The 27,623-nt window shown below is 55.6% G+C and overlaps 2 protein-coding genes across 2 annotated transcripts; both read left to right on the top strand.

Moving 5' to 3' along the window:
- Positions 1-786: 786 nt before the first annotated feature.
- Positions 787-6,571, top strand: LOC110087034 (pentraxin-4). Its single transcript, XM_020808388.3, has 3 exons — positions 787-918; positions 3,592-4,420; positions 4,962-6,571. The coding sequence occupies exons 1-3, from the start codon at positions 787-789 to the stop codon at positions 5,600-5,602; spliced, it is 1,602 nt and encodes a 533-aa protein (XP_020664047.3). The 3' UTR covers positions 5,603-6,571.
- A 1,865-nt stretch (positions 6,572-8,436) lies between these two features.
- Positions 8,437-26,671, top strand: LOC110089113 (H(+)/Cl(-) exchange transporter 7). The gene is made up of 25 exons (XM_078381550.1): positions 8,437-8,785; positions 12,465-12,536; positions 12,688-12,759; positions 13,202-13,267; positions 13,733-13,865; positions 14,570-14,679; positions 14,896-14,976; positions 15,809-15,871; positions 16,558-16,641; positions 17,227-17,320; positions 17,550-17,614; positions 17,717-17,833; positions 18,631-18,685; positions 19,213-19,273; positions 19,996-20,134; positions 20,600-20,693; positions 21,316-21,485; positions 22,096-22,147; positions 22,575-22,702; positions 23,382-23,467; positions 23,850-23,982; positions 24,242-24,301; positions 24,533-24,709; positions 25,137-25,217; positions 25,523-26,671. The coding sequence occupies exons 1-25, from the start codon at positions 8,660-8,662 to the stop codon at positions 25,607-25,609; spliced, it is 2,406 nt and encodes an 801-aa protein (XP_078237676.1). The 5' UTR covers positions 8,437-8,659; the 3' UTR covers positions 25,610-26,671.
- Positions 26,672-27,623: the final 952 nt, after the last annotated feature.

Here is a 27,623-nt window from a genome sequence, read left to right as displayed (position 1 = left end):
TGAGTCACATAATGGGAGGCATTTTTAAAGCACCAGGCTCTATGGGAACAATTAATAAGGCAACTATCATGCGGATGATAAGCCAGATAATCGTGGATTGGTGACAGCTACGATGGGTGAAATCCTGTTGCATTGCTAGGTAAAATATGCAAACTTGTGGAGGCAAAGGGCCTCAAGTGAAGGAGCCTCCCTAGACTGAATGCCATTGCTGCTCCCCCATGGAGAGGGGAAGCCCTCAGGGTCGCCCCTGCTTCCCAGCCAGCCCAGGAAGTTGATTCGGGTGGGAGTGAGTGGGTGTTAAGTCTCCTTGGTCCTCATCGGTCACTCCTCCCTGCTAGTCAGCCGCTTTGGCCACGGAGAGCCCAACGAGACAAGCAGCTATCCTGCCATTAGGAGCAGAACTGGTTTAAGAGGGAAAGCATGTCTATTTACTCTCACACCAGCTTCCAAGTTCCTCTTCTTGCCTCTGCTCATTGCAGCGTCCCGCCAAGAGCCCCCAAGAAGACCCGCCGGGTGCTCCCCGCCTTCTCCTTCCCCCAGGATTGTGGCTGGCGAGGGCTTCAAAACTAAACTTGGCTTCTTGGGAATGCCAGAGAGAAGTCTGGGGATCTCATCTATTCTGAGAACAAACAGGGGTCTCTTTTTAGCTCGGAGGGAGGATCTTGGAGCGTTTAGGACGGCAGGCAGGCGTCGTAGCAGCCAAAACCCTCCAAGCCGCTGAAGGCGAACCTCTCGATCGCCCAGAGTCACGGTCCTGCACCAGAAAGGCCCTGTGCGGCTGCCAGGATGGGGGGAGCCCAGCGCCTGCTGAGCCTCTTCCTGCTTCTTGCCTGCCTCCAGGGCATCGTGCTCCAGCAGGTGGGGACTGGGGACCCACGGAAGCCCTTCTTTGAGAGGTTCAGACGACTGGAAGAGCAGGTGAGGCAGGGTATCCGCCGTTCCTCCCTTGAGGGTGGCCCTCCTGGGTGATCCGGCTGGGGCGACCACCCCGGATTGCAGATGAGGAGTTGTTAACAAATGACAATCTAGCTGGAGCCGAAGCAGAGGGTTAAACCCTTTTGGAAAATGTTCCAAAGCTAACATTCAAATCAGGCATTCAACATTCTGTGTGTGTCTGTGTCTGTGTTTCTGTTTGTTTATTTATTTCAAAATAAAAGGGCTTTTCCCTTGCAGTTTGTATAGGACAGACACGAGCCAGCAAGCCCAGACTTCCGCAATCAAATGCAGAAAAGTAACCTTTCCCATTTGTGTTTAATACAATATATAATGTTGGACCTTCCTATTTGTGTCGATGTTGATGTCCTCTCTCTGTTAAGCAGAGTGATCTGTCTGAGACGTTACTGGCCTTTTGGGTGGCCCTTTTTCTGTGCTTACCTTCACCAAGGGCTTCTGTCTATTGGTCAAACTTCTGCGATGGCCTTCCTCGACTCTTAGGACTGATACTTAGGACTTTTCTGTTTTCCAATTCCTACACGATTGTTGCCGTTTTATAACTTTATTTGACACCCTTCGATTTGCATTCCCAAGCAGTCCAGGTAGCAATGATGGACGTTTGCCAAATAAGAAACGGATTGCCCCAAAAAACAGAACTTTCAAAAGTAACTAAACACAGAAAACGTTCCTGTGGAGCTCAGCGATTAGATAATATTCCCAGCATCTGAGTTTATGACCTGATTCTCTGCTTTAGAAACGGCCTCCTTACACAGCCTTCGTGGTGTGGCCGCAGAGAAGTGAGTGTCAAGAGTCTTGCGGCACCTTTGAGAACAAGATGTTTTGTCTGGCTGTGCCTTCGAGCGGCTGCAGGAGCTGACTTTTCTCCAGAGGCCACGGAGAGGGTCTGGGAGCAGCCCCTTGGGGCAGGCGACGTCCAGCGCCTTGGGCCCCTGCCTGGCCATTGCGTCTAGCAGGGGAGGGGGAATCCAAGGAGAGCCCCTTCGCAGGAAGAGTGTCCGCTCGGGTGGGCTAACCATGACCCCTGTCGGTTTGCTGATGCTGCTGGGTCTTGCACAGGCATCTTGTTGTTCTGGAGGCCATCAGTGGCCACCATCATCCTATCTGATGCTCAACAGTATCTGTCCCTCGAGCACAGCAGGACCTTCAGCTGGCTGTCCGGCTGTCCAGACGCCACTTTGGGACTGGCTGGATTGTGTTACGAACGGGAGAAGGAGGCCGACGGTGGTGTTGTGACATTCAACCTGCCTGGGCCCTGCCTGCCAGGACCAAACTCTACCGCTGGGCAAAGGCCGTCTCCTGGAAAAGTTAGCTTTTGTGAACCACAGTTCCCAGAATGTCCCCCAGCTGGTCTTCCCCAGACTCTGGGAGGCATAGCCCAAAAAAGTAATTATTTTGTGCGACAGGAAATATGTAACAGATATTTTCAAAGAAGTAGCCATGGCCCTCTGTTGTGGCAACAAAGAAACAAAAGTGGCCTGGAAGTTTTAAGACTAAACAATTTGTTTCAGAGTGAACTTGTATGGACTACCATCAAGTGTACACACACACACACACACACACACACACACACACACACACACACACACACACACACACACACACACACTATGTCTTTCAAGTTCTCACCTGGGTCCTTGGCCTTTGGAAAATTAATTTAAATAGCTATGTCGCCTTAAGAGAAACAGCAAAAAGTTTTGTTGCATCTTAAAGATGAAGACATGGCTCATTAGTCTTCTAAGTTGCTATCAGACTCCTCGTTGTTTTTGTTGCCTTGAAATCACCGCCCAGAAAACAACAACAACAACAACAACAACAACAACAACAACAACAACAACAACAACAACAACAACAACAACAACAACCAGCGCTCTTTAGAAGATGAGAAGTAGTGATCAAAACATAGAGGAGCAGAGTAACTCACAAAATCAGCAGCACATTAGTAAGTCATGAATGTACTGGGGAATGATTTCCAGTTAACCTTATAAATAACAGCGCGCCTTATTATAGCAATGCCACTTCCTAAATATAGTGGGCTTTACTCATCAGCTCCAAAAAGGCTGGTGGAAATATATAATCTAGCAGCCCTCTCCAGAGACGTGCGTCCATTTACACCCATGCACGCAGGCTGCTGCTGTTCACTAGTGGCTAATTGGTGGAAGAAGCAAGTGCACCTTCTCCAGAAGGAATCTGAACAGAACAAGGGTGGTTTGAATGGTTATTTGGTGTGTGTGTGTGTGTGTGTGTGATATTGTGTGTGTGTGTGCTATTGTGTGTGTGTGCTATTCTAAAAACAAAGGTTCATTATACCATTAGTTGCTGAGCAACTAAAATGTCATGAGCAGGTAAGTTTCGAAGTTCTGCAGGGCACTCTCAATATCAGAAAATGCGGAGCTTAAATCTAGTTGCACAGCAGTCAAAACCATGCTACCAGCGACGTCAAATGCAGCCAAAGCCCATAAAGTTAGCGGGCATCCTCTCTGCGGCTCAGCTCTTCTCGACTGTTCAAATCTCTTTGGTGATAGATCCTGCCTTGGGTGGGTTCGGGGTCTTTCCCATCGTGAGCCTGAAACCCCTTCCCCATCTCTCTGGCCCAGGCACAAAATCCCACTCCCTGTTCCTTCCGTCTCTCTCTTCCAGTTCCGCCGCTTTCAGGAGGTGACCCTCCTTCGCCTTCAGGAGATTGCGGGGAACTACAACGTCTCCTACAACATCGACGCCAAGTTCAGCCACCTTCTGAGCAAGCACGAGGGTTTGGAGACGGCGGCCAACGAGACCCAGGCGGCCGTCCGTGAAGAGCTGCGCCAGCTGAAGGTCTGGACAAAGAAGCTGCAGAGGAAAAGCCGGCAGCAAGAGCGCAGGATCGCAGCCGTGGAAGAATCTTGGAGGGAAAGAGAGAAGGAGAGCGGAACCGAGAAGGAACGTGACACGACGCTCCTCTCCAACTTAACCCAAGAAGTGGCGAGCCAGAAACGGGAGGGCCGGGCCATCCAAGCCAGCGTAGGAAGCCTCCAGAAAGTGGTGGAGGGTCTCCAGGATGCCCTGAAGAACCAGGGGAGCAAGCTGGACGAACTAGAGCAGCGGCTAAAGAGGTCCGAGGACAACGAGGTGCTTCTTTTGCCCGGCAGCCCCCTGGCCCCATCCCACCTCCTGAGCCAGCCTGCCCGAGTGGAGACGGAGCCGGAGGCCGCCGGAGGACCGAGGCCGACCCTGAAGAAGCTGCAGGCCAAGCATCGGCAGAGGAAGAAGCTGCAAGAGGAGAGCCTCCGTCTCGCCGCCCTGTCCCAGAGCAGAGCTACGCTGAGCGGCTCCTTCCAGGGCCAGAAGGTTCCCTTCGAAGGCAGGCTCGGCCCAGAGGCGCCCTCCTCTCGGCCAGGAGCACAGGCTCTCGGACAACCAGGTCCAGCTGCAGAGGATACAGCCTCAGAAGAGCGAGAAGGGGTGACAGGACCGCGCGAACCAGGGAAAAGTATGTATCGGGGGCACCCCATGCTGCCTTATCACTGAGCCTGCCTTCTAGCCCAGGGTGGTCAGCCTCGGAGTGCCAGCCACGGCCCTCCAGAGTTCAAGACAGGATTCTTTCCCCGTCTCCTCTGGAGATCCCCCGTCATCCCTGGGGGGGTTTCCCATCCAAGGGCCAACCAGGCCAGGCTCTGCTTAGCAGCCAAAATCAGAGGAGGGTCCCTCCGCTTTCTCTGTCTCAGGCTCAAACAAAACTCTGGGAGACTTGCATTTTGCCTGCCAGTGGCCTGTTTTCTCCCCAGGAAATGTCATTTCTGTGGAAATATGAGGCCGGGCAATCAGACTAGCAAAGGGTGTCCCTGTTTACCTTGAACCGACCAATCACAAAACAAAGCTCGTTCAAATGCAAGTTGCAGACGTGAGCAAAAGCCCCTTCTGTGACCGACCGGTCTTTTGGCACTTAGGGTAGTTCTGTGGCCATGTTGTCTTTAATGCATTGTACAGCTTGACTTCTCTCTCTCTCTCTCCTCCCCTGCCCCCACCCCCAGTCTGCAATGTAGAGTCTATGCTGGTCTTCCCCAACTCATCCTCTGAGAACTTTGCGACCCTGAAGCCTGGTTTTAGCACGGAACTGCTGGAGCTGAGCCTCTGCACGTGGGTGAGCACCCATGCCAACTATCTGGGCACTATCCTGTCTTACGCCACGGAAGAGAATGACAACAAGCTGGTGCTGCACGGCCGGGATGCTGCCCCCCGGAACAGCATCCACTTTGTCATTGGTGACCCAGCTTTCCGAGAGCTGCCGGTGGGACGGATCCTGGACGGCAAGTGGCACCACCTCTGTGTCATTTGGTCCTCCATCCAGGGGCGTTACTGGTTCTACGTGGACCGAAGGCTGGCCTCCATGGGGTCCAAGTTCCGGAAAGGCTACAAGATTCCCCCCAGCGGATCTCTCGTTCTGGGGCAGGAACAAGACGTGCCGGGAGGTGGATTTGAACCCTCCGAATCGTTTGTGGGTTTTCTGGCTGGTTTTGCTATGTGGGATCGTGCCCTTTCGCCGGGGGAGGTCTCCGGCGTCGCCACCGGGAATGGCCTTCCTCGCGGCGCTATCCTGACCCTGGCGAACATCTCTGCCCTCCACGGGGCCGTGCGGAGAGTGAGCTGCGCCTGCCTGGAACACTGCCTGTGAGTCTTCTCCCCCGCGACAGGTCCTCACCAGGCGGCACGTGACCCAAGCACGCGGGGCTTATCATCTCTTGTGGCGGTTCTCCCTGGTGGCCGCAAACCTGGTGAAGGATGCCGTGGCCATCCCAAAAGTGGCAAGCCGAGCTGATTTCTGTAAATGCTTCTCCCAGGTGCAAATCCAGAAGCCGAAGTAACAACATCTGCAACACGCTGCCAGAAGAGGATCCACCCTGTGCCTTGTTGCAGAACCCAGCTAGAAAACGACCAGAGCAAACGACCACCTAAGGGCCCCCTTGAAGAACACGCGGTGTGGACTGCCTGCTGCCAAAGCCGCCATGCCCCGCGCTCATGGGCGCTCTCTCTCGTATGACCTGGGTTTCAGCGGCCGTCTCCTCTCCCCTTGTTCCCCTTTTTGGCGCTAGCCTTCCAGGCCCCTTTTTGAAGAGGAACCCTCTCCACCCTCCTTAGCGTCCTGGTCACTTTGCTCTCATTCTGGTTTTGACCAAAGGGCAGCCCCATTCACACGATACGGTGCAGTGGAAGGTTGAGGGGTCTTTTCCAGTTTGATTTGCAGCTGAACCCCTTTTCCATAAACGGCCAGGAGGGACCCAGCGTGGGCTGAGGGCCCCTCTCCCTCCCCGGCTTTCTTACTTTTACAAATGCTGAGAGGAAGAATCAGAAAGGCCTGCACCATCCCCCCCCGTCTCCCCCACCCCCACGTGTTACTGCTTTTTGGCGTCTCCAGCCCCTTCCCCCTTCTAAAAATATTCCTTCTTCATTGTTTAATTATAGGTCCTTTGTGGGAAATCCTGGAGGAAATATAGCAATTCCTCCTGTAATCTCCTTGGTTTTGTTCTTTAGCTTGTAACAAATTGCTGTCCTTTCTTACATTGTTCAAGCCAGATCTGATTCTACTGTCTCCTGTTTCAAGTGAATTTTGCATATATAGGGTATAAAACTTATTTGGAGAGCATTTCTTTGTTTTGATTTGAATCTCTCTCTCTGTCTCCATCCCTCCATCCTGGAATGTCTGTTTTCAACATTTTCTCCTACGCCAGAGTAAAATTCAGCACTGCTACTGAAGGCAAATGCTTCCCTTTGCCTTCCATTAAAAAACTGGCAAGCAGGATAGTTTCAGAAGATCTTTGTGGCAATTCTAAACAAGAAAAAAGAAAGCTGACGTTGCCATGTGCAAATTCCAAAATGCACACTGGTTGATAGCATTTATTAGTGCAAATAAAGGTGCACATGGTTCCAATCCTGGGCATGTTTATATGGGAGACTGACTTATGTGTGAACATGCCCAGGATTGTGCAGGGTGGGGAGGAGTTAGCGGCTGGCACCGGTTGGCACCTAAGCCCTTTTCTGCCCTTTTTATTCTCTCGTCAGCCCTATTTCTCCCTTGCCTTCCCTTTGCCGAAACTAAACACCCCAGACGGTGGAGAAGGAAAGGAAAGAAGGGCTGAGACAAGGGCAGAAAAGGGGCAGGGCAGGCTCTCCAGCCGAGGAGGAGGAGGAGGAGGAGGAGGCCCTTCTCAGCAGTCCTTGGCTGGTCTGGCTCCTGGTCTAGGGGATCCCGTGGGGCTGAGGCCCGCAGGCCCAGGTGTGAAGAGGGCAGCCCCTTTAAATGCCCGCGACAAGGCTTGGGGCCGGCTGGGGGTGGGTTGGGGTGGAAAACTGGCCAGGATGGAAAGTCCAGTGACAGGGCCGTGAGCCAGAAGGATGATGGCCCTGAATCATCACCCTGCCTCACGGGTCGGTCGAATTGCTTTGCTTCCCTTTTGCAGGCTGGGAGGGCAGGGAGGTTCCCCAAATCTTAGGAGGAGAGGGAGAGAAAGAGGGAAGGGAAGTGGGAAAGAGGACCCTGTGGACTGAAGAAAGGCTTTTAAAAAAAGCAGCAGCTGTCCCGGTCTGCCTTGCAGGGTGGTTGTGGAAAGAGCAGACAGAAAAGCCATTTGCCCACCGTGGGTCCAGGGACGCTTCTTCCCTCTGGTGGTAGCTTTTAGGGGGCTCGGGTTCTCCCCATCGCCTGCCCCTCACCTTTTTTCTGAACTGGAAGGAGGATGGAGCCCTGAAACACCTCTGTGTGTGTGTGTGTGTGTGTGTGTGTGTGTGTGTGTGTGTGTGTGTGCAAAACAGGTACCCAGTATGGGAAAGTTACCTGTGGGGACTACAGTTCCCAGAATCCTTTGGGGTTGCAAGGAGAGCCTTTTCTAAGTTGTGCTGTTTAGGCCCTGATCCCTGCAAAAGTACCTGCCCCCAAATAGCCTGCTGAGTGTTTTGAGAGAGACGGGGGGTGCCCCTGGTGAGTTTTGGACTCAGGAAGACCCGGGTTCTAGTCCTGCATTGAGCCATGAAACGCAAAGGCTGGAAGACTCTTGCTCAACCCTAGAGGATTTGCTGATGTAACTCCTCTGCAAGTTTCATTGATTCAAATGGGCCTACTCTAGTTGTGCAACAGGATTTCTTCCAGCTGGACCTACTAAACGGGGACTGTGGTTCTTTTTGAGAGGAGGGAGGAAGAGGGACTGAGCCTGCTGGGGGCTGCCAGGAGGAAAAAGAGACCCCCCCAGGGAGGAAAAGCAAGATTTTGTGCAGGAAGGGAAGGCAGGAGCTTGGGCGGCCCCCCTCCAAATAAACGGGCTGGCAAAGCTGCTTTCTTTCTAAAGCATTTCCCCAAGGGCATCAGGAAGAAGATGCAAGAACTCAACAGAAAACAAAGGAATGGAAGATAAAGGCAAATTTGTAGAAGAAAAACAGCTATATATATATGTATAAGAAACTGGTCCTGCCTTGGAAAGAAGGGGAGGGGCAAGCAAGAAGGAAGAGAGGGAGGGAGGGAGGGAGGAGGAGAAAAGAACCCACCCAGGACCCAGGTGGGGACTACAACTCCCAAGATACTTTGGGAAGGGGAGCCGGGGAGGGGGGTCACGTGCCCAAGCCAGCTGCAGGCGTCTCACATGACCACTGGCTAAGCCTGCTCCGGCTCCAGCTCCTGCTCGCTCGCTGGCTGGCTGCCTGGCCGGCGGGGCTCCCGGGCACCTCCTGGTCTCCTGGGGTGATGGCGAACGTGGCCAAGAAGGTGTCGTGGTCCGGCCGGGAGCGGGAGCCCTTCGGCCCAGGCGAGGCCACGCCGCTGCTCAACGGCACCAGGGGACCCGCCGCCACCACTACCAGCGTCCGGCAGGTGAGCCTCCGCGGGCAGGAGCAGTCTACCGCCTGGCGGAGAAAGGCGGGAATAACGGAATGCAAGGCAGGGCAGGGTAAGGGTAAGGGAGTGCAGGGGGGACCTTGCCCCTGGGCATGTGCAAAGGGCCTTTCCCAGGACGCCAGGACCAGCGGAGAATCCTTCTGGGGGACGCTGGAGCCCAGGGGAGGCTCCCTTGGGGCCCCCAAGGTTCCCTTGGTTAGCCGTGGCCCTGGGTGCCCTTCTCAGGCCCACGGCTGGGCGGGTGGAAGAGGTCAGGTGTGGGGCTCAGCATGTCCCGGGCAGCACGGGGGGGGGAGCAGGGGGCCTTTCCCCTTGGCCGCTGGCTCATTGGTGGGTTCCCGGAGAGCAGGCAGGGCTTCCAGAGAGGGAGAGGCGATTGCCAGGCCTGGTTGGAGACCCTCCCCCCCTCACTGAGGACTAGCCACTTGCTGCCCCTCTGGGCTCCTTCCGGCATTTGTGTGTGTGGCGGCTCCTGCTCGGCCTGCTTCAACACAGCCCGGATTCTGAGTCTTGTCATCAAAAGGAAACATTAGCAGGTGTCACGGTAGATCCTAGGGGATGGATCCTGCTGAGAAAAAGAAAGGCCCCCATTCTGTAACTTTGGACCCTCTTATAAAATAGCCAGTTTAGCTTAAAGCTTTAGCAAACCTAGGGAAACGTGGCTTATCTGCTTTGAAAGTTGAATAGTAAATATTCTTCCTTGTGTATGGCAGGCAGGAAATTTCTGTTGCAGAATTCCCTTCCTGTTTCTTACTGAATTAAGAGGCTGTTCAATGCTATTGTTTAATCTAGCAGTGTGTTTTTGCCGGGGTGGGTGAGTAGCCGGAGGGGCTACAAACTTTCCAATGAGGTTTTGCTTTCTCAAATGTATCTGCTTTGCTGTTTCCTTTGAAAATCAAGAGAATTCCGTGTTTTCATAGTTACAGTTTCAGTTTGCAAACAAGGGTGGGCAAAATTGCCCTCTGACAAGAAAAACTGCATTGTAAAAACATTCTTTTCCAATGGATGCCCCCAAAATAGCCTGCTGAGTGTCTGATCTCTCCTCCTGCTGTGAAAGTTAAATTCTAGCGCTGCATGTAAAGCTGATTTCCTTTTCCTTGAAGCAAAATACTTTCCAATAGAAATAAATGGGTGAAAAAAAAAACCCCAGCAGCCCCAGGGGTGGGCCGGTCATGGAAGGAACCCTCCCGTGTGTAAGGGTGGATCAGAGAACTGATAGGAAAAGGGCCTGGCCAATGTTTCTAAAAGCCTTTTGCCTGGCTCCCAGAAGACCCCCCTGCTCAGCAGCAGGAAGGGGTTCCACCACCGAGAAGCCCCTGCTCCCCGTCCTCTCCTGAACTGGCTTGAGAGTGCGGGGGGGGGAGTTTTGGCAGGGGCCCTCCGAGGAGAACCTTGGTGACAATGACCCGCCCATCTCTGCCACTGCCTCTTCCGTGGTCAGACATGTTTGGTCATGTACCTGCTCAGGTGTGGTGGAGGAGAGCCGTCCATTTATGCACAAGGTGGCAGGAAGTACCAGCAGGCAGCCCAGCAATCTGGGGGGAAAAATATTCTCTCTTTTTTTTGGCATCGGCTGGTTATGGAGTTGGCCAGCCCTGTTGGAGAAGGCGCCTCCGGCAGCTCCTCTCCTGATGTTGATACTGCAAACACACACAATTGACACACACAGAGCAGTCTTTTTTTATTGTCTCCAATCCAGCTCTAAATGCAAAGCATTTGACTCTCAGCTGTGTTGGGCCTCGTCATGTGGGTGAGCCTGCAGTGGGAGCCGGTGAATGCCGAAAGGTGGATAATCTGCCTGGATTTTGGAACAGCCTCTTTCGGCCCAATAAGCCGGTCGGAAAAGGTAGCCTTTTGGGCTATCAGTCCCACGGTGCCGCTGACTGAGGGATTCTCGGAGCAGTCGTCCCGAGATTTAACTCTTCCGAGTTAATTTTTTATTCACAGGCTGTCCCATGCAGATCTGGGGAAGCAAATTGTGTGATGGCCTCGGGGTCTGTTTGGGACCCTGTCGGGTCTTTCCAAAGTTTTCCAGGCTGCTCCACGGCTGCTGGTTTGGGCCCCCCGAGGGTAGCATCCTTGCAGGCACGCAAGGAACCCACAGAGCAACCGGGAAGCAACCCTACGGTATTTTCATCCTTGGCTTGGTCTGTTGCTTTTGAAAAACCACTTCATTCGACCCAAATGCCTTGCCTTTGCACTCTTTCCTTCCCACCTCCCTGTGCAATTATAGCCGTGCTTTGGTTCCACCCCTGACCCCAAACCGTACGCCTTCCCCCTCCCGGACCCGCAGAGCAAGGGGTGCTTTGAGTTGTGCCACGTTGGCCTTTTCTTAAGACCAAAAACGTGGTGCTTACTTCCATTCCTTTTGCTCCTTCCCGCTTGTGCAGATTTGGAAGAAACCAGGAACCGAGAAAGAGGAGCCAAGTCCAGGATATAAGCGGGAGAGGCCAGTGGAGCCGGCCAGGAGGGGGTGCTGAACCCCGTTGCCCCTCTTCTGGATGCAGCTCTTCTTGCTGGCCTCGGTCACCTGGCAGGGCAGGGAAGCGCCTGCCCGTCTTCTCCTGGATGTGGCTTTGTGCCTTTCGGCCTTGGGCTGTTGCATCCCCTGCATAGTCACAGCCACAAACGCACACGCACACAAATGAACCCTTCTTCATTGCATTCAGAGAAAGAGGAAGAAGACATTTCTTGAGTTTTGCTTTTGGTTTGCTTTATTTAGAAACATGTCTGTGTTCTTTCTCCGAGTTCCACAAAGTTCATTCAGGATGTTTTGCAACCGAAGAAGCAGGCTGGGATTTTCCCGGAGCGCTTGGGTGCTTCCCGGGCGCCCTCCTTTTCCACCTCTCTTCCTGTCATGGCTTGTGAGCCTTTGAGTGCAGAGGCCGGCCAACGGGAGGTCCCCCGGCGCCCTCTCGCTCAGCCACAGGAAGAGCTCAGCCCAGCCCAGCCATTTCTCCACCAAGACTTTCCTCTGTGCCCTGAGAAACCCTTCTCTCCCTCCACCACCCCTTCTGTGCCACCCAGAAGGTTCCGGCCCTCTTTGGCTCGGCCTCTCTTTTCCCGCTCGGAGCTCTCCCTGGCAGCGGCGCCCGTCTTGCCCTGGACTCTGGCTCACGGTGGGCTTTTTTAACGCACTAAAAGGGATACAAGTGGTGACGTCAATGGAAACGCTCCCTGCTCTCTCGCCGTCGGCTGGGGAGCCTGGCCTGCCTTCTGCCCGCAGTTTTTAGGGTGGCCCCAAGATTAGGGTGTTTTTTTTTTCTTTTACAGACCCAGGCACCGTCCGGAAAGTTGGCCATTCCAGGCTCTTTTCAAGAGGGGAGGCCTTCTTTGCCTAGGAAGGAAACTTTGATTAAAACCATAAATTAATTTTGGTAGTATTGGAAAAAGGCACACACACCCCCCCGAGCATCCTTGATTTAAAAAAACACATGCGTGCACACACACCAGGCGCCCATTTATGAGCCACACACAGAGCAAGGTATGGATGCCTGGCTTGGGGCGAGGTAGCCTCATCCTGCACTATTTGTGTTCTATTCCAGAGGTATTCCTCTCCTAGGTGTGTGTTCATGCACAAACGCAGGCACAAACTTAGACAGCTGAACTCTGTGTTTAACATGCTCATTTCTTGCCTGCCCTCTCCACCCTGCAGCTCACGCCATCCTCCTCTTCCTCGCGCTTTGGGCGTCTGAGCAACGTGGATCTCAGCGATGACCAAGAACCAGTAAGGGAGGGATCTGGGGGGGTTGGGCAAGGGATCTGGGGGGGTTGGGCAAGAGGGAGGTGGGCTTTCAGGCAGAAGGAAGGCTTTCAGCCCCCTGCCAAGCAGAAGCAGGATGGGAGCGATCTGATGACCACTGTGTGTCTCCTCGCAGGAAATGGAGGAGCCCCGGCCCCTCCCCAACGAGATCCCCCACAGTGAGAAACTGCTCTCTCTCAAATACGAGGTAAGCCCACCCAGCTTCATGCTCTTCCTGGGATGAGGTTGGGGTGGGGATTTAAGGGGGAAACTGTACATTATGGAGAGCCCTTCCTTAGAAGGTTGGATTTCTTCACCGTTGAAAGCATCACATTCCAGCAGAACCTTTTGCATCCCTTATTTTGCAAATCTGCTCTATTTTGGCTCATGATTGTTCTTTGGGATGTACAGTAAGTGAGAATCCCCTTTACGAGTCTTGATAGCTGAGGCACTGAAGGCCTGCCGGAATCACGTCTCTGAAAGACAGAACGTGATTTCAGGTAGAACGACAGGTTGTGAATCAGGCATAGTTTGGCCCTGGAAAGTCTCTCCAGCTCCTTGTGAGGCAACGTTCACTTTTCCAAGCGCTCTCCTCCCCCCCCCCGCGGCCTCTTTCAGTAAAGGACTTCCCTTTCTCTTCCCGGCTGCAGAGCTTAGATTATGACAACTGTGAGAATCAGCTGTTCCTGGAGGAAGAGAAACGCATCAACCACACGGTGAGTCTCTCCCCCCCCCCAGCTCTGGTGTCTGTGTGGTATGAGGGTGTGCTGCCATCTCTTCTCTCTGGATCTATGCATGCAAAGGTTCAAAGGTGCCCTTGAAACAAACAATCGTTCTGGGTTCCCACGGCCTTTATAATACGTTTTGTTAATGCCATGTCACACATTTTGGGAGCCACCCCTTTTCCACCCCTATGGCCGAGCAGGAGTTGCTTCTCCAGGACTAGTTTCAAGCCTATGTCTGGCAGTCATGAGGGCAAGAAACTTGTTTTGTTTAAAAGCAAAAGAAGAGAACGATGATGATGATGATGATGATGATGATGATGATGATGATGATGATGATGATGATGATGTGTCCTGAGATTCTTCTTCAAGGTCGGTCTGTTCCCACCTTGTGGGACAGACACACAGGCCTCCGGCCCGCCCGCCCCTGAGGCTTCGCTTGTGCTTTTTCCAACACAGGCTTTCCGTACAGTGGAGATTCGGCGCTGGGTCATCTGTGCCATGATCGGGATCCTGACCGGCCTTGTTGCCTGCTTCATTGATATTGTGGTGGAATACTTGGCTGGTCTTAAGTATGAATTGGTGAAGGGCAGTATCCTTTGAGCACAGCCGAGCTCCATCCTGCTCAGAGGGGTGGTGTGAAGGGGGTCCTGATCGACACCATTGAGGTGTTATTTTTTTCTTTCCATGTTCTGCTTACTCGAGAGCCACAAACACAAATCTTTAATTTTAAACGGAGACTGCTTGAGAATCCAGCAGGGTCAGCTTGGTTTGTTACGGATGGAGCTGGTGACAAAAAGGTTTGATGTGGGTGCAGGTCGGCCGGCGGGTCGTTACTCACTTCCTTCATACCTGATTCCGTTCCCATCCTCTCCTTCTCTCCGCCATTCCCCACCCCGAATCTTCTGAGTTTTATTTCCAGACCTCGAGGTTCTTTCAGGCGTGCTGATATTTCCCCTCTTGCGTGTCAAATTATGGAAACGTTGAGTTGGACTACAGTTCCCAGAATCCCCCAACTGGCCCATCTGCCGGCCAGGATGCTTGAAAGAATCTGGGTGTGTTCGTTCAAAGAAAGCCACTTTCCCAAGCTGTCTGCATGTATGAATTGTGCCACACTGGTTATTTGAAGTCTGTGTGGGTGCAGACTTAGTTGAGGATATCTGCTATTGCAGCAAGCGGCGGGGGAGGGGGAGACTTCTACCCCTGCCCAAGAGGGACACCCCACCCCCCGCACGGCTCCCCCTTCTCAAAATCTCTGGCTGGATTATTATTATTTTTTAAACTGCCTTCCTCCAGACATTGACGGATTCACTGAGACGGGACGCTTGTCTTTCTCGCTGCTTCTCTGGGCCACCCTAAATGCAAGCTTTGTGATGGTCGGTTCCGTGATGGTAGCTTTTATCGAGGTAAGGCCCCCATCCTGATTCCTGTTCAGAGGGACGACATTTCCTCCGCTGTGGGGAGGGGGTGAGGCTGCCCACCAACCCTTGGGCCCTGGGTGGAATGACAGAGAAGGCTAAGAAATAGCCAGTCGGGATCTCTCTGTTGGGAACAACCGACAGGCAAAAAAGTCTCTCTTTCTCTTCTCTTCTCTCTCTCTCTCTCTCTCTCTCTCTCGGTAGCCCGTGGCGGCTGGCAGTGGGATCCCTCAGATCAAGTGCTACCTCAACGGAGTCAAGATCCCCCACGTGGTTCGCTTGAAGGTGAGCAGGAGGCAAAGGGGGAGAAGAAAGTTGGGTCTCGGAGAGAGTCCTTAATTTTCAACCCAGTGGTGGATTTGCAGTTTTTCAGAGCATCACCGGCCCTTATCTTCCTTAGCTGGGACCTCCTGCATGAGATCTCCCGTGACGGGCAAATCTGTCAGACTCTGTTCGCCTATCTTGAAAGGGTGGGCAGGGGAGCCTCCCTCCCTCCAAACTGAGGTTCGGCCAACTGGCCCTGCCCTGCCTGCATGGCGGAGGTGGATTTGGGCCAGACGTTAAAACAGAGGTCGGCCTCTGGCAGCCGTGGCCTGCTGGTGCTGGGAAGGAAGGAAGGAAGTTCTCCTGTTCACGCTGGCGGTGCTCTATCCTTGGCCCCCGTGTTTCATACGTCCTTCCCTCCCTTCTCAACCTGATGCTTTAGGGATAAATTCAACACAGCAGAGCAAGCGGTTAAAACCAGACGTAAGTGGGAAAGTATCTTAATAGATCTTAACGAGGTGCCCAAAACATAAAGAAGTGAGGTGCTGAAGAAGCCTCTTGCATTGTTGGGGTCCCTCCCCAAGAAGACTTTTTCCTTGGTCATCACGTCGTCCTCGTGCGCACACTTTTGATGAAGGCAGAGAGGTTACGCGGCTTTGCCAGCCTTCCCTTGGAATCGCTCTCTCTGTGTTTCATTTGTTGGTGTGGAAGGGATTCTGGCGAGATCCCTGAGGGATGTGGAAGCAGGCGCTCTCTGTCCCTGTCTTGTATCCAGCTGCTCGGTGCTACGGCTGAGTAAAGGCGCCGACGGATCCCGGCTCCTCTCAGAACTGTGGCCCTGCTTCCTTTGCAGACGCTGGTGGTCAAAGTTTGCGGCGTGATTCTGTCGGTGGTCGGAGGCCTGGCGGTTGGAAAGGTAAGGAGGAGAGCATGCAGAGGGAACCAGGAGGGAAACGCTGCTGCTCCCTCTTCCAGTGTTTATTATTAGTCAGAATATTCCTATCCTGGCCTTTCTTCCAGTCGTCTCCAAGTAGCATGTTGGACTTCTCCTCCTTCCTGCTTTTTCCTCATTAGAGCCCTGTAAGGTAGGCCATGCTGAGGTCAGGAAGAGCCATTTGAGGAAGCCATTCGGCTGTCCAGCCCAGCAGCCTTTCAGAACTAAGCACGGGTCCAAATCCCGGCACATGTCTGGCTGTACTTTTGGGGAACCCGGTGAAGGCAAGGATGCCCACCCCCACTCTCGCCAGAGATTAAGAGAGGATGTGTATCATTGGGGGGGGGGGTTTAAAGAAAGGAAGGCCAGAAATGTTCCTTTTATCCATCGTAGGCCCCAGAGTCGAGCAGGCAACCTGGACGGTGAAGGATTCTGGGTGTCGTAGTACCGAGCCCTGGCGGGGACATAATTTGTTTGCATTGGGGAGGAGGTGGAGTGGCACCTCTGTGAGCCCTTCGTCTTCCCCATTGGGTCCAACCTTTCTCAGCCTATAGGGAAGGGGGGGGCAGGCTGAGGTTCCACGCAGGCTATCCCCCTGCCTCCTCCCCCCCCCCCCCCCAATATCTCCTGCCTGCTCTTTTCCTCACTTGGGCTTCTTTCGCTCCCAGGAAGGGCCCATGATCCACTCGGGCGCCGTGATCGCCGCCGGCATCTCTCAAGGACGGTCCACATCTCTAAAGAGGGACTTCAAGGTGAGCGGCTTGCAGGGGCCACCCGGCCTCTCTCCTCCTCTTCCTCTTCCAGGGACCAGCGGTGCTGCTCCGTTTTGCGGGGGGGGGGGTCTGGGGAAATTGTCCGGCTGCCTTGCAGATTGGGATCTGTTGGGAGCCTGGGGGTGGATCTGGTCCTTTGGGGGGGGCCCTCCCGAGGGCTGTGTCACTGTCCCCATCAGAAGGGGGAAGTGGGAGGGGTGTTTTTTTGGGGGGGAGGGTCCCCAGTTTTTATGCCAAATGCCTCTCCCAAGGCTTCTTTGGTGGCAGAAAGAGCTTTATGTCAAAAGGGGCTGGATCTCTTTTTTTGGTCCAGCCTTTTGCCTTTGGAATCCACCCCCGGGGGCATCTCTGAAACTGGATTTGGCCCATGGCTGATCTGGGCTGAGCAAGCCTCCATCTCCTGCCTTGTGCAGATCGATTCCCCCGGCCTTTTGCGCCGTCCGGCAGATTCTCCTGGCTCATAGCCAGAGGCCCATCTCTCACCCGGAGCATCTCCTCTGCTCAACGGGTTGCCTGTTTCTGTCTGGCGCCCTGATAGGTTCTAAAAGCTCCGTTTGCTTCCAGATCTTTGAATACTTCCGGAGGGACACCGAGAAGCGGGATTTTGTCTCGGCCGGAGCCGCCGCTGGGGTCTCGGCGGCCTTCGGAGCCCCTGTCGGTAAAGTCCCGGAGCTCCACCGCAGAGCCCCGTGTGGCTCTCCAAAGTTTTCGGGCTCAGCCTCCTTGGGGTCAGGGGGATGCTCAGAAATATTCTGGGCTGCTGCCGGGCCGTCCCTGCAGTAATTAACCGAGAGGGACCCCGAGTCCGAGCGTAAGGGCAGCCTCTTTGGCCACGTCTGTGGACAGGCGCTCCTGGCTTTTGGCTGACGGGCGTTCTCCTTTGCCAGGGGGTGTCCTTTTCAGCCTGGAAGAGGGGGCTTCCTTTTGGAACCAGTTCCTGACATGGAGGATTGTGAGTGTGAACCCTCAGTGTCCCTTTGGGGGCAGGCGGGGAGGAGGGGGTGAGCAAGGCGGGCCCCTGACCGGCGTCCGCGCCGCTTCTCTCTTCCGCCAGTTCTTTGCCTCCATGATCTCCACCTTCACCCTCAACTCCATCCTGAGCATTTACAAAGGCAACCCCTGGGACCTCTCCAGTCCGGGACTCATCAACTTTGGCCGATTTGATTCGGAGGTAAGGGGCTCAGCCCTCTCGCTGGTGCTTTTCCTTGCCTCCTCCCCCGTAACCCTTTGTGAGGGGACCCCATTTCTCAGGATGTCCTCACCAAACAGGGGCAGCCTCGTGGGGGCTCCGAAGCCTGGGGCTTGTCATTTCAAAGCAGAGCCCCCCCCCCGAGTCCTCTTTGCCATTCACCTGGAACAGCCTTCCTTGAACCCTTTTTTAAAATTTAGATGGCGAATCCAGACAACCTAATTGCCAGCCCTTCCCTTTCCGGGCTTAGGGGTTCCCCCCACCCCACCCCACCCCCTGTTTGTAGCAAAACAGCTTAAAGCCCCCCCCCCCCGCAAGGCCGACTTACCCCACCTGCAGGAAGGTTTTTATTGTCACGAGAAGGAAACTCTGCCAGCTAGAGTGGACTTTGGAGTAAATGTTACCGATGGGTCTTGGGCCGGGGAGGGAGGGGGCTGTGACTTCTGTCGGGAAAGCTAGTGCTCTGGTGGGTGCAGCTTTAATCCTGCTTTCAGCGGGTTCTGCCTGAATGGCTCTGCGGGGCTCCAAGGTGGAAGGAAGCAGGAGGAAGCCCACCTCTGTGGTGCCCCCTCAGAGTCGAGCCTGGCCGGGTTCTTTTATGTGGATTACGGCACCCAGATTCCCCAGTGGCTTCCCTGATGGAGGAATGATGGAAGTCGTAGTCTGAAAAAACATCTTTGCCAAGCTCTGCGGGCCAGGCGGGCGTCTCCGTGGCGGGTGGGTGTTTATGTCGCTGGCATCACCTCCCTCAGAGGTTGCCTCTTTCTGCTTCCTTACAGAAGATGGGCTACTCCTTCCAGGAAATCCCGATCTTTATCTTCATGGGCGTGGTGGGTAAGGCGTCCCCACCTTTCTCCCAGCAGTGGCCACGATCCAGTTTCGCCTTTTTGTCAGGGGCTTGGAGGGAGGGAGGGAGGGAGGGAAGCCATGAGGAGTTGTCCTCCTCTTTCAATGTGTAGAGCTGGCTTGGCTCCCCTGAGGCTTCTCTCGGGGGGGGCTTTTCAGGGGTTTGGGGGGCCGTTTGTTCCCACCAGCCTCCCCATCTTGGGCCCCAGTGGCTGCTTTCTCCCACAGCGTGGCCCAACGGCACGCAGGCCTCCGGAGCCAGTTTTTTTCAGCTTCTATCCACCCTTCCTTCCTTCCTTCCTTCCTTCCTTCCTTCCTCCCTCCCTCCTTCCTTCCTTCCTTCCTTCCTTCCTTCCATCCATCCATCCATCCATCCATCCATCCATCCATCCATCCATCCATCCTTCCATCCATCCATCCATCCATCCATCCATCCATCTTTTTATCTCTTCTTTCTTCTTTCTCTTTTCCTTCCTTCCTTTTCCTTTCCCTCCCTCCCACTCTCCCGGCCACAGGTGGGATCCTCGGAGCGATGTTCAATGCCCTGAACTACTGGCTGACCATGTTCCGGATCAGGTAAGCCCCCCCCCCGTGCTCGCTGCCTCGTCCCCTCCCAGCTCTCCAGCCTCATGGCCCCTGCCAAGAAGTGCAGCAAAACTCCAGGGTTCCCCTGGAAGCTGAGGATCTAACTCTGAGCCTCGGGGGGTGGGTGGGGGAGAGAGAGCCCCTTGGGGCAGCCCACGGCTTTGCCTCCCCCCCCCATATAACAAACCTCCTAAGGGAGAGCTTTTGACACCCATGTTGCTCAGTCTATCCAAACAAGGGTTTTTCATGCTGTCCAGGAAGAGCAGCTCCATGCTTTGGGGACAGAACGGTGGGAAGAAGACAGAAAACTTGACAGCAGAAGAGAGATGCATTTGAAGTCCCTCTTTGTGAAATGAGGAGGAAGGAGGGAGAGTTTGGGAAAATCATTACGCTTCCCTTGGGCTGTGTGGGAGGAAGCCGAGGAATGTCTTTTCTACAGATGCAGGAAAAACTATTATTTTTCTGGCCCTGTGGCTTGAATGCAGAATCCGCTTTTGCGGCTGTCCTGAAGTAGGACTGGTGCTTGGTCAATGCCTTCTCCTGTCCCCCCCATCCATTCCCCCCCAAACATCCCCTCCTGCTTCATCATCAGAGGTTCCTTCGGCAGCCAAAAAGTGCCGGGCGGGCGTTGAGCCTTTCCTGCCTGGTCTGTCCTCTTCAACGAGGAGGGCACTGATCCGTGGGCCCTTTGCGCCTGTGCTCCGACTCCCCAGGTACATCCACCGCCCGTGCCTGCAGGTGATCGAGGCCATGCTGGTGGGGGCCGTGACCGCCTCGGTCGCTTTCGTGATGATCTACAGCTCCAGCGACTGCCAGCCTCTGCAGGGCAACAGCATGGCGTACCCCCTCCAGGTAGGGTGGGCCGCCGACAGGTGGCCGGGCCTGGAGAAGGGGGTGGGGTGGGGGTGTAATGCTTTCCTGAGGGAGACCTGCATGCTGCTATTCGGCTGGCGGGGGGTCTTGAAGCAAGAGGGGGGGCTCAGATATGATGGAAGTCTCGTGGTGTCTGAGGTGGAAAGCCGCAGGGGACGTGCAGGCAGCTCGAAAGAAGGTCACTCTCGGAGGCTGTGCCGAGTGGTCGGAGAGCAGACCGGACTGCGCCAGAAGGCGGTGGAGTTTCCTTGGCTGGAGCTCTCTTAGCCAGAGCCTGGCCCGCTGGCCCTCCTGACTCTCTAGCCGTGGATTTCCCTACATCGGCTGGGGTTGGATTGGATGATCTTTGTGGGACCCTCGCTCCTGTTGAGCTCCCAGGGGATTCTGCCCCATGGGGCTAACGAGGCTCTTTCCCGTTCTCTCTCCCGGCCTTTGCTCTGCCAGCTGTTCTGCCCCGATGGCGAATACAACGCCATGGCCGCCGCCTTTTTCAACACGCCCGAAAAGAGCGTCGTACGCCTCTTCCACGACCCCCCAGGTCAGTTGCCCTCTGGCTTGCCATCGGGGGTGGGGGGAGTAGGGAAGGGTTTCGCCTTCTCGGCTGGGATCAAATGGGTAGCGCCACGGTCGTGTAGATGTTCACCCTCACCGGGATCCTGCAGCCTCTTCAGCTTTTTCACTGGACAGATTTTGGAGGCTGTGACTCTTAGAAATGCAGGCTAGAACAGGCTGACGTTATAAAAGGGCCGTGGGAGGAGACGGGAAAGAGACCCGGGCTGTCGACAGGTCGTTGATCTCATTGACGACGACGGTCCCTTTTTGGATCGGGGAGGCCGACGGTCTGGAAACCGGCCTGATCTTTATAGTCTGGGAATGGCAGGAACAGAAATGCAGACGGTGTGCAAAGAGGCGCCTGCTCCGATTTCACTGGCTCTGCTCCCCCCCCTCGGGGACCGGGGCCTGTCTGTCGTGAGAAGGAAGGTAGAATTTTGAGGAGCACGCTTTTTTTTTCAGAAGGGGAGAGGACTGGACCCTTCCCAAATCCTTTTAGTTTTAGATTTGTTGAAAGGCCAAAAGGTCTCAGTGCCACTCTTCTCGGAAAAGCTGCCGTTTTTGTGACCCTCTTCCTGTCTCCCTCCCTCCCCCACCCCCATTTGCAGGCACCTATGACCCCATGACTTTGGGGACATTCACCTTGATATATTTCTTCCTGGCTTGCTGGACGTACGGATTGACGGTGTCGGCGGGCGTCTTCATCCCCTCTTTGCTCATAGGAGCCGCCTGGGGGCGCCTGTTTGGCATTTTGCTCGCCTCCACTACTAGCGGCTGGGTAAGCGCACCCCTGCACTCTTGAGACCCTTCCCCTCATGGTCCAAAGGTATCTGACGGTCAATCTAGAGGGTGTGCTTATCATGTTTTTGGAAGAGGTGCTCCCTTGGGTGGTGAGAAAGGTCTTGCTGTCACAGCCCATGATTCCCTTCACCCCATGTCTTGCATTTAGCATGTTTTCTTCTGTGATTGGCTGATGGAAGATAACCATGGGCTTAGGTTGCATGTCCTGATTCCTGAGTCTGGAGGCACTGACAAAATCCTATTATGTGGGTGTCAGAGAGAAACAGCCTAATTACAAAGAATAAGCAACAACCATCAATAAGCATTCTCTTTAATGACTGGTTTGTCCTGGTGCTTGTTAGCAGAGCTTGGAGAAGTTGCCTTTGAAGACTACAATGCCCACAATTCCCCCATCCAAGATGGGAGCTATAGTTTGAAAAGTAATTTTTCCAATCTCTGCTGATCTTTCACTGATGTTCCGAATGTAAAGGAATCCTCTTTTGGGGTGGGGGGGCGGCAGAGGAGGGAGAGCGCTGTCTCACTTTTCTATCCCGCCCTCCTGCCGTGCAGTTTGAATACCCTCATGTTCCTTGTGCTGGATTTTACAGATCTGGGCAGACCCGGGGAAGTACGCCTTGATGGGAGCTGCAGCACAGCTCGGTGAGTGAGGAGGAACTTGGACGGGGGGGGGGAAGGCGCAGGAAGGCGGGTGTGTATGTGTCTCTCTTCCTTTTGGAAAACCAGATGACCTTATTCTGTAGCACTTTAAATTGACTCTAATGTTGTCTCTTTGTAAAACAAGGCATTAGTTTATCGGCTTGTTCCTGTTCCCAAAAGGAGTCGTAACTTTTGAAATCTTTTTTTACCTGGGTGGTCTTGTGGTTGTTCCCATCCCAGAGATTCGAGAGAGAGAAACAGGGCTGTCCTTCACAGTGCCCCTTCCTCTCATCCGGTCGCCTGGTCGACAGCTTGAGTAACAAAGCTTTCCTGCCTCTTCGGGGGGGGGGGGGGGGAGGCGCGAGCTTTTTAAGACCTCGGCCCGGGGAAGAGAAGCCCCAAGCTGAATCAATGCCCCTGACCTTCCCAGGAGGGATCGTGCGGATGACCCTCAGCCTGACGGTCATCATGATGGAGGCCACAGGGAACATCACCTACGGCTTCCCCATCATGCTGGTGCTGATGACGGCGAAGATCGTAGGGGATTATTTTGTCGAGGTAAGAAGGGGTGAAGCCCTGGTTTTGGAAGGTGTTATCTTAAATAGCAGCTTTCCCCCCTCATCCTGCATGACGTATTTTGCACGACACCCTCCAGCCTGTTATTTGCTGCCCTGGCAGGCCTGTTGGCCCTCCCTTTGAACGGGCCCGTCTGAGGGCGGTCCGTACATCTCCCCTGAGAGGGGCTTCTCTTAGCCTGGCTTGGGCCCTGCCAGAACGCTCCTCCCGGGGAGACCCTGCTTGGACCCTCTTCTGGCCTGTGAGAGGTTTGATTTTATAAAGCAAGTCCCTGGTCTCTGCTTTCAAAGCCTGTCTAGAAACTTGCTATTAAAACTTTTACAAGTGAAAAACTACTCCCCCCCCCAAAAAAATACATTTTACTGGGGAGAGGGCTACCCCCGTAACTTACAAAACAGCAACTGCACCAAGAACTGGGAACCTGCAGAGAGTGCAGGAATGGTCGTGGCGTTAGGGACCGGGTCAAGGCACCCTTCAGGCACAAATAAATCTCAACCGCCTCATCCCAGGACGTCCGTCTGCCCGTCGCCAGGTGGGTCGGGTTGGGAGGGCAAACGCTGGATCGCTTCGGATGCAGGTGGGCGCCCGAAACGCATCAGGGGGCAGCTCAGCTTTTCCCCAGCGATCCTGCGCCTCCTCTCCTCTCTTGCTGCTCCTTCAGGGGTTGTACGACATGCACATCCAGCTGCAGAGCGTCCCCTTCCTCCATTGGGAAGCCCCCGTCACCTCGCACTCGTTCACGGCCAGGTAGGCTGCCCGGAGGGGGGGGGGGTCCTGGGTGGGCAGATCTTGGAACGAGGAAGGGGCAGAACCCTTGAACGCCCCTCGCCCGCCTTTGAGGCTTCCAGTTGGACGCTGGAGTCCCGGAGCTGTTTTGGGACTTTCAGATCTCTGGGCTGCGGTTTCAAGCCATTTCTTTTTTTAAAAGAGGCTGAAGGTCCAGAAACACGCTTTTAAAACCCCAAAGCATTTCCCATCTAGAACTCTCCTGTGTCTCACCTGACAAGGGGGGGGGTACATGGAAGTTGCCCTTGGTTGGGTTTTTTTGGGGGGGATTTTTTGCCCCTCGACGCCTGGCCTGGTCGGGTGTGGGCCAGGGCGTGACCCGTGGGCCTCCTTCCCTCCCCAGGGAAGTGATGAGCACGCCGGTCACCTGCCTGCGGAGGATCGAGAAGGTCGGCACCGTGGTGGACATCCTGAGCGACGCCGCTTCTAACCACAACGGCTTCCCGGTGGTGGAGTTCCTTCCGGGTCACGAGCAGGTGGGGTGAGACCGGTGTGGGGGCTTTTGAGTCGAGCGGTGGGGGGATTTGACACACGAGGTGCCCCGACCCACCCACCCCTCTCGGGCCCCCTCCCTCTGCCCCGGCCCCCTCTAGTTGGGCAGAGGGAAGGAACCCGTCATGGGGGGGGCAGAGAGGTGTGTGTGTGTTTGTGTGTGTGTGTGTGTGTGTGTGATAGGGAGGCTGCCGAGTCCAGTCCCAGGACACCTTTCTCTCTCTCTCTCTCTCTCTGTTGTAGGTGGCCGGCCTGCGAGGCCTGATCCTGCGCTCCCAGCTGATTGTGCTCCTCAAGCACAAGGTATAAGGTCTCTCCAGGTTTGCCGGGGGGGGGTGCTCCCAGGATGCCCTTCCTGCCCGGCGGCCGCTTTGGGCCACAAGGAGGGGGGGCTGGGGAGTGGGACCAAGGCACGGCGGAAAGCTGGCGGAGGGGCTGCCGGGTGGAGAGGGCGCCACCCGAATCCGGCCACCTCCCGGGTCCGACCGCCCTCCCTGCCCACCGAGGCCTTCCTCCCTCCCTCCCTCCTTGCAGGTCTTTGTGGAGCGAGCGAACCTCTCCCTGGTCCAGCAGCGCCTGAAGCTGAAGGACTTCCGGGACGCCTACCCGCGCTTCCCCCCCATCCAGTCCATCCACGTCTCCCAGGACGAGCGGGAGTGCATGATGGACCTGACGGAGTTCATGAACCCCTCGCCTTACACCGTGCCCCAGGTGGCGGCTTTTCTCGGGGAGGCAGGGGTCCTGGGCACAGGTCGCTTTTGCGAGGGCGGGGGGCCCTTCACAGTGCGCACGCTGAGCTTGGGAGAAGGGGGGGTCCTTGGTAGGGCAGGAAGCTGTCCTATTGGGAGCACAGACAGCCGCGGCGCTGATCCGCTGGAGGCAGCCGAAGGTGCCAGGGACGGCCTGCCCAGCGCCCAGGAGGTGGAGGCTGGAGGGGGCGCTTCTCAGGGCCCCCTCCTCTGAGTGCCCGTCCCCAAAGCACAAGGAGAGGCAGGAAGTCCTGCTGGGTCGGGTGTCCCGTGGGAGGAAGGGAATGAATGGCAGGGAAGGGGGCGTCCCCTCTTTCCTTAGAATTGGGGGGTGTCCTTCTTCCCCCTCCCCCTGAGACACCCCCACCCAAGCGCTCTCTTCCACGCAGGAGGCGTCCCTGCCGAGGGTGTTCAAGCTGTTCCGGGCCCTGGGCTTACGGCACCTCGTGGTGGTGGACAAGCATAACCAGGTGAGTCGAGGCTTGCCCCCCCTGCCCCGCCCCCGCTGCCCTTCGTGGGTCACCCTTGCAGCCGCCGTGCAAGGTAGGCCAGATGGAGCGTTACCTAGTGAGTTTCACACCTGGATGAAGGTTGGAACCCAGCTCCCTGGAGGGCGAGGCCACCCTTCTGAACACTGCCCAACGCCGCCCTCCTTAGAGGATCAATGGGTCTGGCTGGGTAGAAAGGCCACTTCCTACCACCCAGTTCCCGAGAGGGTCCCTTTCCTGAATCTACCTGTGGGTGTCTGTCTTTCCATTTCTCTCTCTCCTTCCAGGTGGTGGGCATGGTCACCAGGAAGGACCTGGCCCGGTACCGGCTGGGCAAGGAAGGCCTGGAGGAGGTGCCCCTGGCGCAGACATGACTGACCCCTTGGCACGGGTGGCAGAGGTGCCCCGACCTCCCGTCCCGACTGCGGCCTCAGGGAAGCCCCGGAGGAGAGCCTGGCGCCAGAGGACGCCCAGCCTGGAGGAGAGGGGGGCATCCTTCCCTCCCAGCACCGTCTCCCTGGTTCTTTCTCCTCCCCAGAACGGGTCTCCTCAGCCTCCCTCTTTCCCTGGGGGCAGGGGCTGCGCTGCTCCCTCTCCACCTGCCTGCTCCCTCCGTAGGACCAGATCCTCCACCGCGGACTCTGTGGCGCCTCGAGGCTTTTAGGGGCAGCCTTGCCCATGCCGCTCGGCAAGTTCTCCCCCCAGCCCCGTTCTCGCCATCCGTGCCTTTCTGTGACTCCCTGGTCACAACCCTGACATGATTTTGGCTCCCGACCGGGCCGAGAAGCCGCTGCTGTCCATGCTGGGCTGGACATCCCAGCTGGAAAATGTTCCGGGAACAAGGGTGGTGCTTTTTCCGTGGGGTTTGGTGGCGGGTGTCGCTTCCTCTGCCTGTGAAGGAGGGGGAGAACCCTCACGGTCCCGACTGGGGCCTCCCTAGGCTGCCTTCCTTCACCTTTTAGCAGTGCATGAAAAAGTTCCTTCTGGGGACCACTGTCCCGAACCCTCGGCAGGGGTGCCAGGAGGCCCCCTCGGGCACCTTTGCAAATACAGCCTGTGTCGGAAGGCACTTCTCTCCCAGCCTGAACGGGGGTGGGGGGGGCTCGTTCTGTGCCTGAGGAGTCCCCGGGGCCCAGCTCCCCCTGACAGAAGGGGAGAGATTCGTTGGCAACGTGGGCGGATGGGGCTTCCCCTCAGCTTGCCTGGGCAGCATGGAGGGGTGGCTGCCGACCGACCGACCGCGGGGCCGCACCCGGGTCCTCCCTCCAGCCCCTTGGGCTGAGCCCCCCCTTTGCTTTCGGCTCCCCTGCAGCTGCCGCGCGCACTGGCGCCTCCTCCACTCTTTTCTATCCCACAAAGAGTGGCACCCGGCTGGGAGTTTCTTTGTGTGTGCACGCGCGCTAAAACTAAATTAAATAAAAACTATTTATACTTTTCCCCTCCTGTCCTGAGCCTCTTTCCTTAGGGTGGTTGTAGCAACACCTTTCTAGGGTTGGAGAGGTCCGGGCGTGTGTGTGTGTGGGGGGGGCACATAAAGGCTTCGTTTGGGGAAGGGTCCTTAGGCAATAGGCAGGAAAGAGAGGCCTCCTTGATTCTATAAAAACCAAAATTCTGCACGAGGAGAACCAAGTTTATTACAGGTTATTGCTTTTTATCTCCAGGTGACTTTCAGGTATAAACTCGTAGGCATCTCCTCCTCCCTGCGTTGATCTTCACATCCATCTTGTGAGGTAGACCAAGGCTGAGATGGAACCACGCCGGTCACCAGTGTGTCCTTCCCCAGCAAAGTGGTGGAGAGAGTGGTGGCGGATCCCCTTCAGGCTCTTTTGGATGAAACCCATGCGCTGGGTCTGTTCCAGTCAGGCTTCAGGCTGTGTCACGGTAGGGAAACGGCACTGGTCACCTTGTTTGATGACCTGCTGAGGGAGGCTGACGGGCAAAACATCTTCATTGGTCCTCCTCGACATCTCAGCCGCCTTCGATACCAGCAAAGGTGTTGTCCCTGCCAGTCCTCTGATGGTGGGGAGCTGGGGAAGCACCACTGCAGGACTGGCAGGCCCCTCCCTCACCACGATAGCCAGCTTCAGAGGCCTTTGGAGGCTTGCACCATCGGAGCACTTCTGGGAGACCTCTGAAAGCGGCGATCGCAGTTGCGGAGGACCCCTGCCAGTCCTCCGATGGAGCAGGGGAAGCCTTCGGAAGCTTACCCAACACCATTGGACTGGCAGGGGTCCTCCACAACTACGATCGCCACTTTCAGAGGTCCCCCTCAAGTGCTCCGATGGTGCAAGGGAAGCTTCCGAAGGCCTCCGAAGCCGGTGATCGCAGCGAGGGGGGGCCGCCAGTCCTCCGATGGTGCTTCCCCAGCTCTCTACCTGGTAAGTGACT

The sequence above is a fragment of the Pogona vitticeps genome, chromosome 13, assembly GCF_051106095.1.
Source record: "Pogona vitticeps strain Pit_001003342236 chromosome 13, PviZW2.1, whole genome shotgun sequence".
Classification (NCBI taxonomy): domain Eukaryota; kingdom Metazoa; phylum Chordata; class Lepidosauria; order Squamata; family Agamidae; genus Pogona; species Pogona vitticeps.
This window is presented reverse-complemented; position numbering and strand designations above follow the sequence as displayed.